This window comes from Anas platyrhynchos, chromosome 4 (assembly GCF_047663525.1).
Source record: "Anas platyrhynchos isolate ZD024472 breed Pekin duck chromosome 4, IASCAAS_PekinDuck_T2T, whole genome shotgun sequence".
Classification (NCBI taxonomy): Eukaryota; Metazoa; Chordata; class Aves; order Anseriformes; family Anatidae; genus Anas; species Anas platyrhynchos.
In genome coordinates, this window is record NC_092590.1 from 10,567,175 (window position 1) to 10,585,760 (window position 18,586).

General features: G+C 45.5%; 1 protein-coding gene across 7 annotated transcripts in view; it reads left to right on the forward strand.

Annotated features, from left to right (window-relative positions):
- The window catches only part of EMCN (endomucin), a 75,940-nt gene that overhangs the window by 46,409 nt on the left and 10,945 nt on the right, over positions 1-18,586 (forward strand). For all 7 annotated transcript variants that reach the window (XM_038178865.2, XM_038178867.2, XM_072036988.1 and 4 more), the window contains 8 exons: positions 360-464; positions 851-973; positions 6,586-6,729; positions 11,678-11,710; positions 13,810-13,875; positions 15,365-15,460; positions 17,121-17,145; positions 18,002-18,063. In XM_038178865.2, coding sequence (XP_038034793.2) covers positions 360-464; positions 851-973; positions 6,586-6,729; positions 11,678-11,710; positions 13,810-13,875; positions 15,365-15,460; positions 17,121-17,145; positions 18,002-18,063 — 654 coding nt within the window. The remainder of the gene's footprint in view (positions 1-359; positions 465-850; positions 974-6,585; positions 6,730-11,677; positions 11,711-13,809; positions 13,876-15,364; positions 15,461-17,120; positions 17,146-18,001; positions 18,064-18,586) is intronic.

Consider the following 18,586-nt stretch of genomic DNA (forward strand, 5'->3'; position numbering starts at 1 on the left):
CTCTTCAAACATTTCACTGAAATTTCTCCTACAGCTTTTTGCCACAGAGGAGAAAGCAGTAATGCTATTTATGCCTACGGGAAAAGCATCAGAAGCCCACTGTGAGGGCACCTCTGTGTCCCTCCCACAGGGGTTGGCTGGTGGGCACCACTGCTGATTGTGTGGGCACGGGCCAAACCCCCCCTCTGACCCAAACCAAGTGTGCTCTGAGCCCTCCTGAAACACTCAGGGGTGAGAAAGGTCTCTGAGGGCCAGACCCCAAAGATAAACTGACTGCCTTTGTGAGAGTCAACAGCTAGAGGTATGCGATGCTTATTTAAATGTGATAAAATAAATCAATAAAAATGCTTCTCTTGCAGTGCCGAAAACTGTGTCCACGTCCTCTTCACAAGTGACATCACTGCAATCGTCAGCGCCAACAGCAAACACTGCAGCCAAAGCTATGACCTCGTCTGTCATAACTGGTGAGTGACAATTGCTTTGTGCTAATTGCTGAGGCTGTTCCAGAGGTCAATCAAGGGACTGAGCAGCAGTGCCTCATGGCCTGGGGACTTATTTACACATAGTCACTTCTTTGGCGAAGCCTTGAGAACCATCAGGCTCCAGGAAGCTCCAAGCCTTGTCTCGTAATTGCGTTATCGCAGATTTATGTTCAGGGGGGTTTTCCCTTAGAGGGAAGGGAGCCCTGTCCCCATTGATCTTCAATTTAAATTCAGTATTTAAAGCTAGACTGCAGGCAAGGCAGGATGTGTGTTTTGTGTGTTTGTGCATGTGTGTGTATTAAAAAAAAAAAAAAGCAACAAACAAACAAAAAACTGAGGAACTATTTTGAATGTCCTTCCTTTCGTAGGCTCCATGCCTTCTTCAACTACAGCTAAACAAGGAACAACAAAAGGTACAACAGTGACAACAGTGCAGCAGACTATAGCACCAACCCTTGCAGCAAGAAATGAAGTTGAAAACACAACAAGCAGTAAGTGATGGTTTCACAGAGCCATTTCTGATTCATCATACGCTACGTTTCTGTAAAAGTGTGGGGTGATAAAAAAAAAAAAAAAGAGAGATCACAAACAAGTAACTTGTGTAATGGGTTTGGATCTTTGGAGAGGTAGAGCTCTTCATCCTGCCCACGGATTGCATATCCTAATGAATCTTTCCCCAGAATCTTATACCTTTAATTTGTGGTGGAGATGATCTGAAACTGTTACACAAGATTTAAATCTCCCTGTACTTGGGAGAGATGTGCTTGGAAGGGTTTGCAGTTTTATTTATTTATTTTTATTTTTTTTAAATAAGTTATTTCATCAAAAATAAATGATTCAATGTGATTGGTAGTGTCAGAACAGCCCCTCAGTTTTTTATTTTATATATGTGTATTCAGCGTTACAAATAAGTCTGCTCTGTATTATTATGAGTCATCATACTGAAGGCAGCGAGGTGTTACTAATTACCCTGCATCAATCTTCCCCATAAATCTTCAGAATAACGTGTGTGTTGAGCCAGTACATCACGTAGGGTTCTAGGGAAGGGGGAAAAAAAAAGAAAAAAGAAATCCTCTGCATCCAGCGAGTAGCTGGAATAATTTAAGCAAATATAATAACATGCAAAAGGAGCTCAGTAAAAAAAATAAACTGAAATTGAATCTCCCTTTTTTGTCTGTGAACTACACTGTAAATGTTTGCTCAAGCCTTTTGCTGAACCAGAGCTTTGAAATACTCCATTTTTTGTATTTAATTGAATCAAGCTAAATTTAAAAATAATTACAGAAAGTATTTCACTCAGCAGTCAGTGATACAATGATGTTCTCCTAGCTGATGTTTAGAGCAGAGTGAAGCCTGTGACAACTGTTCAAACCTTTGCTTCTCTTCCTGGGGTTGCCTCCTGGTGCCACTCTGGCCCAGACACTGCTCTGAACCCCCAAAAAAATCCCAAAGCAGGCCATATTGCAACCCTCCCCTGAATAGTGTAAGAAAGAAAACGTTTTCCTGTGGGTAGAATAGGCCACCATGAAAATACACGGGTGTCTGGAGCACCAACACTTCTTCTCTGTTCCTCTCCTCTTCTCTTTCCAGCAGCTAGCCTTCAGTCTCCAGCGTCTTGGATTGAATTGTTTTGAAAACTCCCCATGTAACCAAAATAATAATTAAAACAAAACAACAAAAAAAAAAAAACAAACCTTGAAGCTTGCAACAAAAATAGTTAATGGACCTAAAAGCAAGGCCTACTTGATTCTAACTCCCCTTAAGTAAACAGGAAAATTAAAGACACTGATTAAAACACCTCCTCACAGCAGGACTGGGGAGTTGCTCTCCCTGGAAAGAGCAAGATTTTGCTGTTAAAAATGGGTAGAATGTAAAATTTGGCTGCTATCTCCTTTTTTTTTGTTGTTGTTGTTATTGTGGTGTTTTTTTTTTTTCATTGTGTTGTTATTTAGCAGTCAGCTTTCCCCCCCTTTTTTATTGGCCTCAGAGAACTGAGGCAGGAATTGATGGTGCCTCTAAGAAATTTCAGATTTTCCTTTTGCTGCACCTGGTTGCTAATAAAAAACAAGCATCTCTGGTGTTCTGTAATGCAGGCCATCACTTTATCTACTTCAATCCTGGCTAAAAGCTTCAGCAAATGATTGCATCCTCACAGCAGGGGTTTGACAGGGCTTCCTGTTCCTGCTGCAATTTCTGTGGCTGTCACCTTCCATTGCAGGTTTGGAGAAATTCCTCAGTGCTCCATAAACTGTGAAGTCATGCACAGGAGTTTGTCTTTTATTCTTTTGCTTAAGTCTTCAGTATTTTTTCCTCTGCAGGACATAAATACAATCTCCCCTCTTTCTTTCCATGCCCTCTTACCTTGTGTGTTATATCGGAAGCCAACAATTAGCCTTGCCTCCTTAGTTTTCTAGTACGAGGGGTCAAATCCAACAGTTCACATTTAGTCAAAAGAGTGACCTCACTTGTTGTCGCGTTAAAGGGGTGTAGCTGATTAACCGTTACGGGCCCAGTTGGATTCAGAGCACTGAACCAGTCGGACATTCACCAAAACTGGGGGTCCGTTCGGACATTCACCAAAAACGTAATAACCACCTGGGGGTCCGCTCAGACATTCACCAAAAACGTATTAACCACCTGGGGGTCCGTTCAGACATTCACCAACAATGCATTAACCGTCTGGGGGTCTGGTTAGATTCAGAACACTGAACTATCACGGATAACCACCCTCACCCTAGTTGCATTAATGAGAGCTATCACAATGCAATCAAGTATGGTTTATTACAGCAACAGATAATCAGGTTCTTTTGGATTGACGGTGATAGTGACTATCTGCAAAAGCAAGCTAGTATGCATGAAATACACAGGTGTTACAGGGGTTCTAGGTGTGGGTTCTAGGTGTGGGTTCTAGGTGTGGGTTCTAGGTGTGGGTTCTAGGTGTGGGTTCTACAGGGGTGTTGTAGGTGTTGTAGGTGCGCAGCCTAGAAATAAACGCGTTAAAAGGATCAAAGACTCTATAGAGATTTATAAGCAAATATTCAGATCTCACCCAAAGGCGTCCCAATGGGGGGGGAAGAGACGCTCAGCCCGTCGACTGATCCCAGGAGTCAGGAGGTCCTAAGGATGTTGTATGTCCTTGGGATGGTATCTCCCCTGACGATGGTATCTTCCCTAACATCCCCTCTCTCTTGGGCCAATTTATATTATTTTCTATCTTTTAGGTGGAGCTTGAGTGGCTCTAGTCAAGCATATCTTAGTTATGATTGGTGTAAAGTTTTCCCGTCTCCGTTTAAAGTAATAGGCTCCGAGAAATTCAGAGCGCATGCTCAGTGAGGGGTGGTCGCACCTTGGAGGCGGGTAGCTTTTGGGATGGAGGTGTGTTTTGGTATTATAATGATATTATAATGAGCAAAAAGTACACTAGGGTACAGCATTTGTCAAAACATGACAGGTCTTTGGCTTAGGGTGGCAAAAAGTGCAGCTTTGTGCACAAGAACAATCGAGGCCCCACCTGATTACAGAGCCTAGCCGTGGTGTCTCCACTCCACTCTCCGCTCCGTGGTGTTCCTTAGAGCTAGCACACCAAGTTTCCCCAGCGCGATAGCATCTAAGGTTGGGAGCCTAGGGAATGCTCACATAATGCAGTTATGCCCTACCCTGAAAGCCTCTTCAATGCTGTACCTTTTCCTTAAAAGTGTGAATGTTAGTTTTATTTTCCTAGTTACTTCAGGCATTTACACCACACTTGTGCAGCCCAGGCTCAAACCAGGAATTTTAAGTGGTGTCACACTACATCAAGTCACACCTGCATGCAGGATTTCACGTCCTGGGACACTGGCTCTGTCGAAGAGAATATGAAATGAAAGGCAACACAGGATTGTGTTCTTCCTTCCCTGGCCGTGGAGCAAGTGTTGTGGGCAAGGGCAGCACTCAAGTTATTAAATTACGAAGTCAGAGTGGGTTTTTGGCTGTTGTGTTTCTGATTTATCTCATGTCACTCTCCTGGAGGATGATACATCACACTGCAATGAAATAGGAAACGTTAAAAAGAGAGGAAAGGAATGAATGGAAGGAAGACTCTTTCTCTTCGTCATATCAAACTGCTGGTAATTGAGAGGGAAGCTTTACGAGGAGGGATAAGCCAACAACATGTTGCTTGGCTGTCCTCAGGTCCCCACCGCGTGCTGCAGGTGCTCTCTGTATATCTAAGACACGTGGTGTAGTTGGCTGCGGGGATGTGATCGTCAGAGGGGGGAAGGTTTCCTTTGGAATTCGTGCTCTGCAATTTTTCAACACTTCCATTAATGCAGTCACCAATGCAAGCGGTTTCTCAGGCCGCTGATTTCAGGCAGAGACTTGCATGTGAGTTTATTTTCAAGACGTGAGCTCTAGGGGAAGGTTCAGCCTTCCCACATTTAGCAACGTGGCTTGTAATGCGGTCGGTGTGCCCTGTAAAGGTGTATCCTGGGCTCACTGACTGGCTGAGTGGTGCTCGTACACACGTGCAGATGGCTGCACTCTCTGTGCTGCCCGTCTGCTGCTTGTTGGAAGCATCACATGATGCCAAAGCTTGTTAGGCAGCAGCCTGCTGCAAGGAGGATTTAGAGCACTGTTGGGAGATGCTGAAATGCTCGTGGATTATATGTAGGTTAAGCAGAAAATCCTGCTAAGATCAAGTGAGGATGCGCGTCAAATTTCAGTTGGTTAGAGAAAAGGAAGGGCTCTGGGAGGACAAAAGCAGGGCAGTAGCTGAGGCTCAGGCAGCAGCTGAATCACTGAGGATCACTGATGTTCTAGCTTGCTTCTCACCCTCCCCTGCAAGCTTTTACTGGCTTGCCCTTATGATAAGGGAGCCACAGGACAGTGGCTCTTAAAAGCCCATGTGTCAAAGAAAGAGGTAGGCTCTTTGTGTTCTGGTTGTTATTTTTTGTTGCTGTTGTTGTTTTAAATTGGTTTTAGATTAAAACTCCACGTTTAAAACTGGAGTCTGCAGCCACCACAACAAGAACCAGAAGTGGATATAGGTTGCTAGAGGTTCATTCATCACTTCTTCAATGAGAATGAGGAAACGATTCAGGCTGGTAGATCTTTCCTTTACACCGTGGTCAAAAATGGTGTACAAGTTGTGTTTTTCACTAATTTCTGCTGCTGATTAGACTTACATACTGAAGGTGCTCAGTGCTGAGGTTTCTGAAGGGAGCTGACAGAGGAAATTATGCCTCTCCTCACTAGAATGCCAGCAAAACTTTTAGATATTTAAGCTTGTTCTGCATGAAATTCATTAGTTTCCTTCCCTTCCCAATTCCCAAATTTGCACTGAACCCCCAGGCTCCCGTGGCTTCAGCTCACTCTTCCTCAGCACGTTGATCTTTGAAGCGTGCCTCTCCAAGCTATTGCACTTGCTGAACAAAAGGGGAAGGGAAGGGGTGAGTTAAAGCCGTATGGTGCTAGGAAAGGGAGCTTTGGGTGTTGGTTTTGTTTTCCCTGAGTAAAGGGCTCTCTGGGAATGCCTGGTTCTGGTCCTGCTGTGTGCCATGCAGGCTCACCCTGGACTGTGAGTCTCATGATGCGGATGGCCTCGATCCTCTGTTGACTCCACGAGAGCAGCAATAAGGCTCTTCAATTTTTCATATGTTCATTTTCGTGGCTATGTTATTTCCCAGAACTTAACAGCACAGGATGAAGTAATTAACTCTGCACTTAATTGCAATACCTAAAACTTTCCCAAATATCCCATTATGTGACTGTTGCAGCTAAAGCTTTATTTATTTATTTTGTTATTAACTATTTTTTTTAAATGAAGGTAAGAGAGAGATGGCAGTAAGCCATCTTCTGCTCATGTTGCCATGACTGCCCTGGGCTCCCTGGCCAGTGCTCTCAGCTGTCTTCTGGCACAGGCTGTGTTGGACGTGAAGGATGTGCTTTAAAGATGCCCCAGCTGTGCCAGGAGTAACAACCCCATAGGGATTGCTTGCTGTTTGAATGCATTGTGCTTTCTGACCTGAGATCTGTGATGGAGAGTGCATTTGTCTGCAGAATGGCCGGGGATCTAAGGCAGCACTTCTCCTGCTGTACCTTACCCAAATGTTTGTCTTGTTTCCAGCTGCTCCAGTGAATGGAACGCAACTTGTTCAAGTGAATGGAACGCACGCGACACAAAATGAGAGTGTGGGTGCTCCATCTACTAAGAGATGGCCTTTGCCTCCAACAACCTCTCCACAAAAACACACTTCTTCTGAAACCTCAAGTAAGTCTTGAAAATATACACTCCATTTTCCTATGCAACGTGTTCAAAAGATCTTGAATCTCTCCTTCATTTGTTGTTCGTTGTCCCAGAATGAGGGCCACCTCCTTATTCATGCAGGGTACAAAGTGTTCGTGCCATCCAACGATGAAGTTCTGATAAGTGATGAGCGAACTTCAAAAGATTCGGTTAGAAAACTCAATGTCATTACAGGAGGATATAAATTAAGATAATAGAAATCTTTATATATGCTGTATGTGGTCATTGTGTAGCACTGACTGCCAGAGGAGGTCACCGAGATAAATTCTCTGGCTGCAAAGCAAAGGAGCAAACAGCTATAATTTTTACAATTGTTAATAAATCTAGAGGGCAAGCTAAGGCATACCACCAATTAAATGGCATTGTTCAAAGTACAACATGGTCACACGCAAGGTCAAAAAGATATCAATCCTTCCCAATGCCTGGCTAGCTATAATGTTTTTCAGGGTGTGTTTTGGTGTATTTAACCACTAAGCAACTCTGTGGCGAACGTAGATGCTGGGTTGTGAGAGTGATCATTTATTATGTGTCCACCACACATAATAAATTTCCCAGATTTTGAAGAATCATATACTTAGGTTTTCTTAAAGTTCCCTGAGCTTTCACTCAATACTATGTAAGCCTAATAGGGACACTGACTTTGTTTGCATTTCCCTATTAATATTAATGTTTAACATTTCTAGAGGAATAAGACTCTTTGCAGCACCCTGGATTATGTTTGTAGGAGATAACTGTGAGTGCTCAATAATGTTTTTTTGTGCTACAACAGCATGGTGAACGGGATTCTTCTTATGGAGGGTGGGGCTGGATATCAAAGTGTAGTAATATCATATCCTCAGTACATGCTGAAATGCTTAAAAGCATGCGGAAAGATATAATAATAAGCATTTTAGGGAAGTTGGGATTTTCTCATTTTTAAGTCACGGCCACTGATCTAGAGAGGAATCTCTCATTATTTTAATAAGCTTACGCCCCATAATGCATACAGTGTGAGCTGTGGTTACTTGACTGTCCTGTCACATTTTGTGTCTTTTGGCAGACACGTGTACAGTGGGGAAACCTTACCATTGGCACCCTGCAACAAACCAAGAAATTGCAATGCTTTTAGAGAAAGGTTCTCACAGGGAAATTCTCCAGGTTAAAATGAAATCATAATGCATATACGGCCGTGGATCCTATGCATTGAATTACCTGTTACATTAGTTGTGCAATTACACTTTATGCTTAAACCTTGCCCTGAAAGGTTTACATTTTTCCTTGGGTCTGTTTGTGAAAATCATCATCTTACTCAGCTCACTCTGCTGGAAAGCCAATAAATCTTCTTTAGCTCAGGGACTACCCAAGGTGCCAGGGCTGTAATTGCCTGGCTGAGGAAGAAAGGGCCCATCTGTCCTGGGGGATTCAGCCTCGCTCCTTGGCATAGCCGCTGCTTCGAGTTCCCATAAAACTGCCCTGTCAAAATCATTTCCTCCCTCACCAGGGCTTCATCCTTGCACCTTCCCTGCCTCCTCCCAGGACCAGCTCCTTGCTGCTTTCTTCCAGCTTAAATACACAAAAAAATCCCATTACTCACCCTGCTGAGTTAGGTAGCTCATCCCTAATGGGTGCACCCTTACGACACCCTTACTCCCTGATCCACGTGCTCAGGGCTGAGGGAAGCCACAGGCTGCACCCTAGTTACTTTTAAGCCATCAAAAACATTGGACTCCTTCTTTTCAACACTGAAATTTCATCTTCCATGGGGGCCTTCCATAGGGTCTGGATGCCTTTTGTTCGCCAGAGCAGAGGCTGGTTGGTACACGCGGTGTGGCTCATGCTGCAGCCCACAGGGGATCACAGAGCTAAAAAGCTGAAGGCACCCAAGCCACAGCTTCTGTGTGGGCAGACAAATTAATGTGAAATTCATCCAGAACAGAACGTTTCTGTTTGGTGTGCTAAACCAAAATAATTCAGATGGCTAATCTCAATCCAAAACAATATGCTTAGTTTTGAGACCATTTCCCATTTAAAAAAAAAAAAGCCATTTTTTTTGTGAAAAACTCTTGCTGCAGGAAAAGAGGAAAAAAAAAAAAGAAACATTTTGAAGAGAAATTTCCAATCAGCCATATCAAAAGATCAGGGTGTGGGAGGAGTGCCACAGAGAGCTGGAGAGCAACTGAAAGGAGTGTGGGGGGGAGCCTGGGAAGGAGCTTGGAGAAACATCAGAGAGCAGCAGCGCTGTGTTGAGGAGGCTCGCAGCCAGCAGCTGCAGAGGAGGGGCTGCGTGGTGCTCACCCAGGCTAGCGGAGGGAATAGGGGCTGTTTTTAGCAAAGAGAGCAACCGGCATGCGTGCCACTGACACATACGTCTTCAACTTTGGCTGTCATGTATAATACGCCTCCTGCTCCACCTCCGCAAAGGATCGCTGGCTAATATTTAATTTTTTCTCCTTCTGTTTAATTGATGAAGAACCAGAGATTTCATGGATCAGTCTAAATACCTCAGAGAAAGTGCAGGTATTGTAGCTCTTTATTCTCTGACCTGAACAACAAGAATCCAGGAGGCAGCATGAGCTGAAATCCATCCAGCAGGCTGGTGAGATCAAATGACCTGCTGCAATAAGCTGGCAGGTGAATCAACCTGCTGCACCTGATGATGCCTTTATTGCACTCCTCAAATTGCAAGTCCTACTCACTTGATTCACAGGAGGAATCTTCCTAAGAAAAATTGCTAGGAGTAAGACGGGGAGGGTATGACTCTTGCCATGTACAAACTGTATAGGAACACTGGATAGTGATATTAAGTAAAAATTGCCCTTCAGCTTCTTCACAGAGAGAGAGAGACAGAAATTGAAGCACTGGGGAGATGGAAAATACCGTGAAGCCTCGGTTAACACAATTGTAGAACCACAGCACAGTCATGGCAAGGAGGGTTTTTTTTAGGGTTCTTAATTTCGCTGTGATTTATCTCGTGGTATCCCCTCTGAGTAATCAGCCAAATTTATTCGCTTGTTTTGCCAGCGAGCACAGTTCCACGTGGCTGCCCTCCAAAACCAGAAGCAGCAAGCCGCGGGGTGTCCCGGCTGTTCAGGTAGCGGAGGTTTGGGAGAGGTGAGCTCTCGGGGCCTCTCTCCATCTGCCAGGCTCCTCACCAGCGCTGCCTTGACTTGGGCAGGTATTGTCAGCTCACCTGGGCGTACACCAGGCTCTTTATCCTTGCCTTCTGTCTGTGCAGCCAGCGCTGTACGCCTCGAGATCCTCGTGATGGATCTGGAAATCTTCCTGGATTATCTATGCTGAGCATCTGCCCCCCAGCTCACAGCCCCAGGGGACGTGGTAGGGGCCAAACAGAGAGCCAGAACAACACAATAAAGGTGTTAGCAAGCAGAAGGCCACCTGCCTTTCTGCCCTCTTTCCCCACCACCAGAAAGGGTGCTGTGGATGGTTATGTGGGAAATGCAAGCTGCAAGCACCTGCTGAACAGCTCCAAAGAGCACAGCTGCGTTTAGGTGGCTGGGCTGAGCAATCTGAGCAGAGGAGAGCTGGCACCTGGCTTGCTTACTGGAGACCAGGGGTGAGAGAAGGGTGTGTGGCTTTCTTTCACTGGCCATTTGATTTTTCACACTCCAGCAGAACCCCAGTGAGATCTCTTTTATCATTTATCTCCATAAACACACACATGGCTTTGCATTTGCTTGTTCAACCATTGCTGTGTGCTCACGTGGCACTTGTGCCACTCACAATAAGAAAGGCAGGATTCAGGTAAAAAGAAATCCTGTCACATTTGGATGTTCCCTGAATGCCAGGTGGGTGTCCTGCTGCTTTCTGTGCTTTTCACCGTTCTTTGACAGGAGAGTTGTGAACTTCCTGAGCGCTTTTCCTTGGCTCATGTCATTAATGCTGCCCAAACGTGCCATAAACATCAGCTAATGAGTCGTCACAGAGATCCTCTCTGAGCAAGGTGACGCTGCTTTGCAGCCGGCTGGATGAGATGGTAAATAGCTTAGGAAAAACATCTCCTCTGCGTTTTGGGAAGCCAGTATGAAATAACTGTGTACCCTCAGAGTACTTAGCATGGCTAATATTTAATATGTTCAAGAGCAGCTCTTGCTGCTGACTTTCAAGTACTTGCCTTGTCAGCCTGAACATGCTTTTCACGCCCGTTTGTGATTAAAACGTCGTTAAAGCTCCGTCACGTAGATCACTGGCAAAAGTGGCTGTTTGCACGCCAGCGGCTCAAGTGATCCGTGCTTTTAATTGCTTGTAGAGAGGAGGGGAAACAACAGCAGCTGTTCCTGTTCCCAAAACAGCTCTCACGGCAGTAGGACAATGCGTTTAACTCTGCTGCAGCTTCTCGTGCAGGAGCTGTCCTGACCAAGCACAGAAAGCACCATGGTGGGTCACGGCCTCCTGAGGAGCTCTCAGGTCAGGGCCAGATGAGCCCTGCTCTTCATGGACACCACAGGAGAAGCCAGCCCTGTATGGACCCAGGGGAAGGTTTTTTATGGTGCCATCCATCCTGGAGGAAGCTGACCAGAAGCTTTACACCTCAAAATAAGGAGGCAGTGCTGAGGATGTAGCACGAAGATTCACGAAGATTAATTTTTGAGAGGTTTTGTGGCACTTGAAGACGTGTCTCAATTAGGCGCTTGAGTTTCTTTTATTACCATACTTAGTTGTCAGCTGAACGCCAGCTATTTGCCCCAGGGCAATTGCTTGGTTTTGGCAGGAAGATTTTTATTCATTTATTTATCTTTCTGCGTACCAATTAATTCAGGATTTTCTGTCCTGCCCCATCCTGGGGACAGTTTCTTGCGCAGTTACTGAGCCCGTTTCTGGAGTCTTAAGACCCCCCTTGCTTTCCCCTCCAGTAAGCAAGGACCTCTAGCCCTAAACCAGTTCCTAACAACCCTGCTCTTCTGTTTTATTGCAGGCCTTCACATGATCACCCTGACAGAGCCATCAAGTAAGAGCAATGGCCAAGCTTGCTCTTTGCATGCTGGCTGAAGGGCTGGGGTGGGGTGGTGAGGGACAGTCTGGGGAGGGGGAATATTTGGGGGGAAGAAGGGGCTGGTGGGGATAGAATGGACCTGATGCGTGGTATGGAGAAGCAGGTAAGCGATGCTCAAGTCCTGGCAATAAGTAACTTTGCTGTGGATGCAGGAGATGCTGCAAAGCAAACAGGGTGGGAGCGTACTGCGTGATGCCATGGGCAGCTGATACCAAAATAGTGCTCACCAAGGAGCTAGTCCTTGTCAGCGGCTCCCCTGCCTCGTCCTGTGGTTGGAAGCAGCAGGTCCTGGGCTAAGTCAAGGTCTTCCTGTGCTAGTGAACCAGTATTGTCTTATTTCCCTTCCTCTGGGCTTGTCAGGAAGCAGTGGCTTCTGTGCAGCTCGCTGCAGCCCTTGTGTCTGCCACCAGCAGCCTGTTCCTCATGTCACCACAAGGTCTATTGCTCCAATTAATTGTTATCTGGATCCCAGATCATTCCCTAGCTGGAAAAGCGTCTTCCAGATCCAATTTTCAGATCCAGAGAAAGCAGACAGGATGGGCTGGCTTGTGAGAAAACTTCAGTGGATAACTGAGTTGATGTTTTTAATTCCTCAATCCATTTCACTCCTTCAGCAGTGCTTCTTTTCAGCTCTTGGGTTTCTCATTGATGGTTTCACGTAGTTAAAACACTAACCTGTGGATTTGTTTTTCCTGCATTATTCTCATCTTGGCCATTTAATAGACAGCTAGGGAGATAACCAGTGCATTTGAATCCTCAGCTTTATTCTCCTGGGGAGACACTGCACAGGTGTAGAGATTCACATTTTTCAGAGCAATTTGTTTCTGTTGACATTTTTGGCCAGTACGCAGGATAAGTCATTGCTCTGATAATTGTCTGCCTTCCCTTTGTATCCTGTATTCAATCAGGGAAGGCAGAGAAAAGGGCAGTAGTATTTCTTTGAAAAACACAAAGCGATCACATGGACATGGAGTCATGAATTCATGAGAATTATTTCAGTCACGTTGTGATGGCTCACGGTTTCCACCCTCACGTTGTCGCCCCTCAGCAGACAGGCACCATGGAAGAGAGAACTTTACAGAGCCATGGTGATTTTTCAGGGGCAGGGGTCACAAGCAGTGATGGTTTTGATGCTTGGATGCATCCGATGCTGTGGTTGCATTGAGCAGGCCCCACCCAGTAAGTAGTACGTGAACGTTTCTCCCTGTGAGGCCAGTCTTTGGCTGAATGAACAAAACAAAAACAAAACAAAACAAAACAAAAAAAAAAAAAAAAGGAAAGGAAACAGAAGCTAAACAACTTGTCCAAAATTCACACAGCTTTGCAAAAGCAGAACAAATTGAGAACACAGCTCTCAAAACCTTTCCCTTTGCACAAGCACACAGTGTTTTAAGTAGGACCATGTGGCTTCTCGTTATCTGGAAAACCAGTAAGCTGGCATAGCTGGGGGAGAAGCTGGCCCCTGGCTTTTCTCTGCTTTGCTTCTTTTGCAGCAGGAGACAACGTACTCTTACACAGCAGAGCTGAGCAGGATGTTGTGAGAATGGGAATAGGGGCAAAAGGAGAATAATGGAGAAAAAACAATCACCAAAATATTTTTCAGGACATCCCTGCGGGTGCAAGGGGTGTAAACGTGTACTGGAGCAGTGGGTCGGAGCCTCCCTGCCTGCTGCTGTGCCATTGCATCTTGTACACAGAGCTCTACCTCTGCTGGTACCCCTGCTCAGCAGGCCTTCTGCCTTTACCTCCTAAAAGTGAAAATGTTAGCGAGAAAGCAGATGATCCCAGAAAAAATGGCTGTACAGGAGCAAGTGCAAAGCACGCGTTTCTCTTAGGCCACAGCAGAAAAGCTTTCCTCCCCCCCCCCTTGTGCCAGATTTTCCAGGTGTTAACTGAGGACGCCTATATCCACGGAGCGCACCATGGCTCCAGAACTGGGGACTCCAAAGTTGCTTAGGGAAGGTTATTTTGGGGAGGCTGAGAAGAGTAAATTTTTGGGGAAGTGCTGACACTTATATGTTGACCTGAAAACAATATTTCTTTTGCACATCCAGATGTTGTTGTCACCGAAAGCAGTCCTGGAAACAAGAAAATACAAGAGGATACGATCCATTACTCCAGTGAGTATTGCTACTTCGTTGTCTGTCCTCTGAGTTTTCAGTAGATCAGCATGGTTTTAGATGAGCGTTTGGAGTAGCAGAGAAGTAAAACTGGCAACATGATTTCTGTCCATACCAGGCTGTGCACCCTCTTACAAACCCAATTTAACTGCATGTTATTAACCTCATCCCAAAGCGAAAGAGAGCTTGGCAGGTTGACGCTTCTCTCACTGGAGAGTGGTGCAATTATTCCCAAGGACTGAAGTCAAAGTGATAAAATAGAGAGAAGAAAAAAAAAAGTGAACAGAGTCATCCCCTGTGAGAGGAGACAAAAGGAAACACGTGAAACTGTCATTCACATACCAGTATGAATACTTATTACACAAATACGTTGTTATGACTATACTACATGAATGTATTGCCCATTTTGTCACGGGAGGGTGGGTGGAAAGAGAAGGACTGGAAGTCCTCTGCAAAGTCCTCAAGCACTCAGTATTTACATGGTGCATGTCACTTAGTTTTTTATTTTACAGTTATGTACCTCTGGGGCAAGAGTGTTACTGCAGATCCGATATTTCCTACCAAAAGCACTGGCTCAGCAAAATACGTTTGTTTTTCTACTCTGAACTTGTCTCCAGGTTCTCCCTCTGGTTCCAGAGACACTCTTCTGTGTGAATGTTAAATATTAATTGCATCAAGAGCCAGTGTAGGTGCCACTTCAAAACAGGGGCTCAGCAGGAGGGATGGTGCTAAGGCTTTGCAGCTTCCCCAGCATGGGGCGGAGGCCACCAGGCTAAATACAAACGTGGTCGATGGCTGCCAGGAAAAAAAAAAAAAAAAAAAAAAGACAAATGGGGAGAAACTGGGCTTTGATATTTCCCCAGGAAAGCTTCTCTTCATGACATAATTCTTTCCTTTTTGCTTCTTGGCTGGGAAACACCTGTCAGGAAATGGCAGATGGTGGGAAATAATAAAAGGGAAGAAATGTCCTCATTTGAAAAGGAGATCTTGCATTTTCTCTCCCTGGTTGTGAGTGCTGTGGGGAATGTTGCTGAATTATGTAACTCCTTGGTGTCTTTCTGGGCGCACGATGCTAAAAGAGAAATAATAGCTTTAGTCGCTGAATTTCAGATCAGTCTTGCTTTCCAAAACAAAAAAAGAACACCAAAAACCTCTGCGTGCATCCAAAAATTGTTCTTGCAGCAGGGCAGTTTCACAAAAACCTTTGGGGGATCAACACCGGGGGTGAACCCTGCGGATGTAGATCAGGGTGACTGGTCCCACCAGGGCAGATGGTGAACCCTCACTCTCCTACCTGGAGCCCACCCAAACCCTCCCCTGGGTGAAACCAGCACCCTGGGGTGTGGAGTGGATGCTGGGGGTGGGCCGAGAAAATCAGTGGGGTTTGGTGAAGGGGATGCGGCAGGAGGTGCTGGTGGTACCTCTCACTCAGGTGCACAAACGCCAGGGCAGAGGCGAGCAGCAAAATGATGTTCTCCTTCTTTTGCAGGCGTTATCTTGCCAGTCGTCATCACGTTGATAGTCATCACCCTCACTGTCTTCTCTCTGGTGGCTTTGTACAGAATCTGCCACAAGAAAACTCCAGGTATTTGGTTTGCTTTCTCTCAGCAGTAGGAGGAGAAAAAAAAAAAAAGCAGTATGCTTCGAATTACTCTAAGATCTCTGGGGGCTTTTTAGATTACTGTAACCATAGATGCTGCAGCAGTCTGACAGGAAATCTTGTATTTCAAAGTATTTTGCCTAAAGTGGGAAAGTAGCACTTTATTTTCAAAATCACTAGGAATAACAGAGGGAGCAAAAATGTCTGTGATTTTCTGGAGAATATATAATGCTGTAAAGCTTTTTGTTCGGCCCTTTGCAGCTGCGAAGAGCTAACAAACAGCTGTGCTAACACAATCAGTCAATCAGGTAGAGAAAGAGGGTGAAAATAAGTTTGGAGATATGTTCAGCAAAATCACCTTATGTTCATTTTATCTCTGTTGCAAATACAGGCAAAGAAACATCAATGCTTTCTTTTAGGAAATACCTGATATACAAGTATAATTTTTTAGTTACAGTACATGCATGGGTACAAAATTGCTGAGCAAGCAGTACTTTCAGAAATAGTCATTTTTGACAGATAGCTAAAACCAGCACAGGCTTTGCTGCTGTCCATGAAACGTTTAAGGTAATGGGGACATAATCCCATTAAATTCCAGTTGCCAAGTTTTTCAAATTGTTGCCAGAGTGGGCCACAGGAGAGTGCAATTTTCTATTAAGTGGGGGGAAATATAAAGAAGAAAAAAAAAAAAGGCAAGCATGTCTGAATTCAGACTGTGAGCTGGCATGAGTTAGGAGATCTGTGCAGAGCCTCAACAGTGAAATCACTGGGGCCTGGAAATACAAAATCACAACGGGGTGTGGAAGCTGCAGAGCAAGGTAAGCAGCGTGCTGCCGCCAATTTAGCCAATGGCAGGGAAAACCAGAGCCAAGCAGAAAGCAGAAGGTGTGATGCCCACTGAGGAAATTACCGAATATTCCGAGGGAAGGGGTGAAGACATGAGGTGAAGGAGGTTTCCTTGCCAGCCTCCCCCACGCACAGCCGCTAGTGCTTGCAGTGCTAGCAAATTTGCCTGAAAAGGAGAGGAGGCAGCTATGGCTCTCTGCCCTCCTGCCCACAGGGCTCACTCAGCCTGGCTGGTGTGCAGCCCCCCGTGCCTGGGGATTAGAGCTAGCTCCACGCCTCCCATGTAACCCCTGGCCCCATCCATCTGCCCACATTCGGGTGTAAGAAGAAAAATTGTTCGGTGGGCAATTCATTTTGGGGAGAAACGTGTTGCTTGCTGGCTGGGATGACAGACTGCCCTCCCAGGGGTGAGAACCACCAGGGCATGCATCCCCTCTCACCCTCTGCCTTTTAGCTGGGTTGTTACATGCTCGAGAGCTGCTGCCTGCTCACCTCCTCCGTGCCTGTGGATTTGGGAGCTGCAGGGAAAAACGTGATTTCTGCAGCTCCTCCGCCTGCACCGAGGGGTTTTCCTCTCCCGGCACAGTCACCACACTGATGGCACGTGGGGCATGGTGGTCTTTTGGGAGGGCGCAAATTGCCATGGAGGCTGGTTGATCGGGTTAATGTACTTAAAGAAAGCAACACTGCAAAATCACAGCTAAGCCTTCTGCCAGCAACAGCAATAGCTGCGTCTAAATGTTTTGTTTAATCGAGTCCTATCAGCCACAATGACCCTAACTCTTTTTTCTTCTTCCAGAGAGACAAGAGAACGGCACTGAACAGTAGGTTGAATCCTGTCTCTGCCTTGCTGTGGGGTGCTTGTGAATGCAGCAAATTCTGCATGCGATTCTCTTTGGTCTTCCTCTGCTTAACCACAATAAGCAGTTGCTGTCTGAAGAGAAATATGCTGTTGAAAGGGACGTGCTTGTAGTTGCTGTACACCTGTATGCATGAAAAGCGGCTGTTCCAGCATGAACAGAAATTGCAAGGGATTCTTTTGAAATGGATAAACTTACCTTGTGTTGTGCCATCTTTTTTTTTTTTCCCTTTCTCTTGCTTTATTCTGGATTATTTTTCTCTTTCTTTCTCTCCTGTTCCCCATCATTTCATATTCCTCTGTCCCATCTTCTCTCCACCTGTCCATTTGCACAGGCTCAGTTAAAATGGAATTGGCATAAGCAGTTTTAGGGGAGTGAAACTTAGAAAGACCCATTAGAAGGTATATACCAGAGGCCATTGGGTCTGGATGTGGCCTCTCTCTTTTGTATGACTAAAAGCATTTGCGCTGGCAGTTTACTTGCTGACCCTGACTCCCTGGACCTCTGAGGTGGTCCTTCTTGCAGCGTGATGTGGCTAAAAGCCTTGCATGGGCAGAGGAAAAAGATGACTCTCTTTTCCCACAGCTGTACTTCTGTGGAGCACTCGATTGAATGCAAAGCCATACAATCTATCAGCTATTTTAAGAGAAAGGTCCTTTCAAAGAGATTGGTGTGCATTAATTGCCATCTATAAGATTCACGCATGATCCCAGGGAAAGTCCATTTCAGGCCTCCAGATCGTGGTCTTAGAGCTGTGTTTAGCTGACCAGCTTCCCAGAGCTGCACACTCACTGTGTCTAAATGTCTCTGACTCCAACAGGGCCCAGCTGGATAAAGAAGGTGTCAAACTTCTGTCTGTGAAGATAACCACTCCCGAGACTGGTGAGTGTTTCTTCTGTGTGTCCGTGTGTGTGCCTCAGGGCCTGGAGAGGAGCAGTTCTGGGGTGTCATTTGCAAGAGCAAAACCATCTTCAGTTCCTCTCAAGCCAAAGTCACTCAAAACAAATCCTCCACAGTGCAAAAAACAGGCTGGGAGCCTGCCGAGCTGCAGTGCAGCTGCACTGTGTGTGGTGTCAGTATTTGGGAGTGAGAATACTGCCATTATAGAGAATATGATTTTTCTATGGTAAGTGACCTACAGCTGTGCACGTTGAGGAGTAGCTGAGATTGTGACATTTATCAGCTGGATCTGGCTAGAGAAGGGCGTTTGGGGACTGTTAATGTTCCTGCGGCCAAAAGGTTTGGGAGCGAGTGCTGCCATCCTGCACCCAGCCACCCTGTGTATTCAAAATCCTACTCTTATTAAAAATTCCTCTCTCCCGTGCTTGACCAATCCAGTTTCTTACAAAATGTGTGTGTAATAAAATAAAGGGAATAGAGGTTATAGTTAACATACACAAAGGAA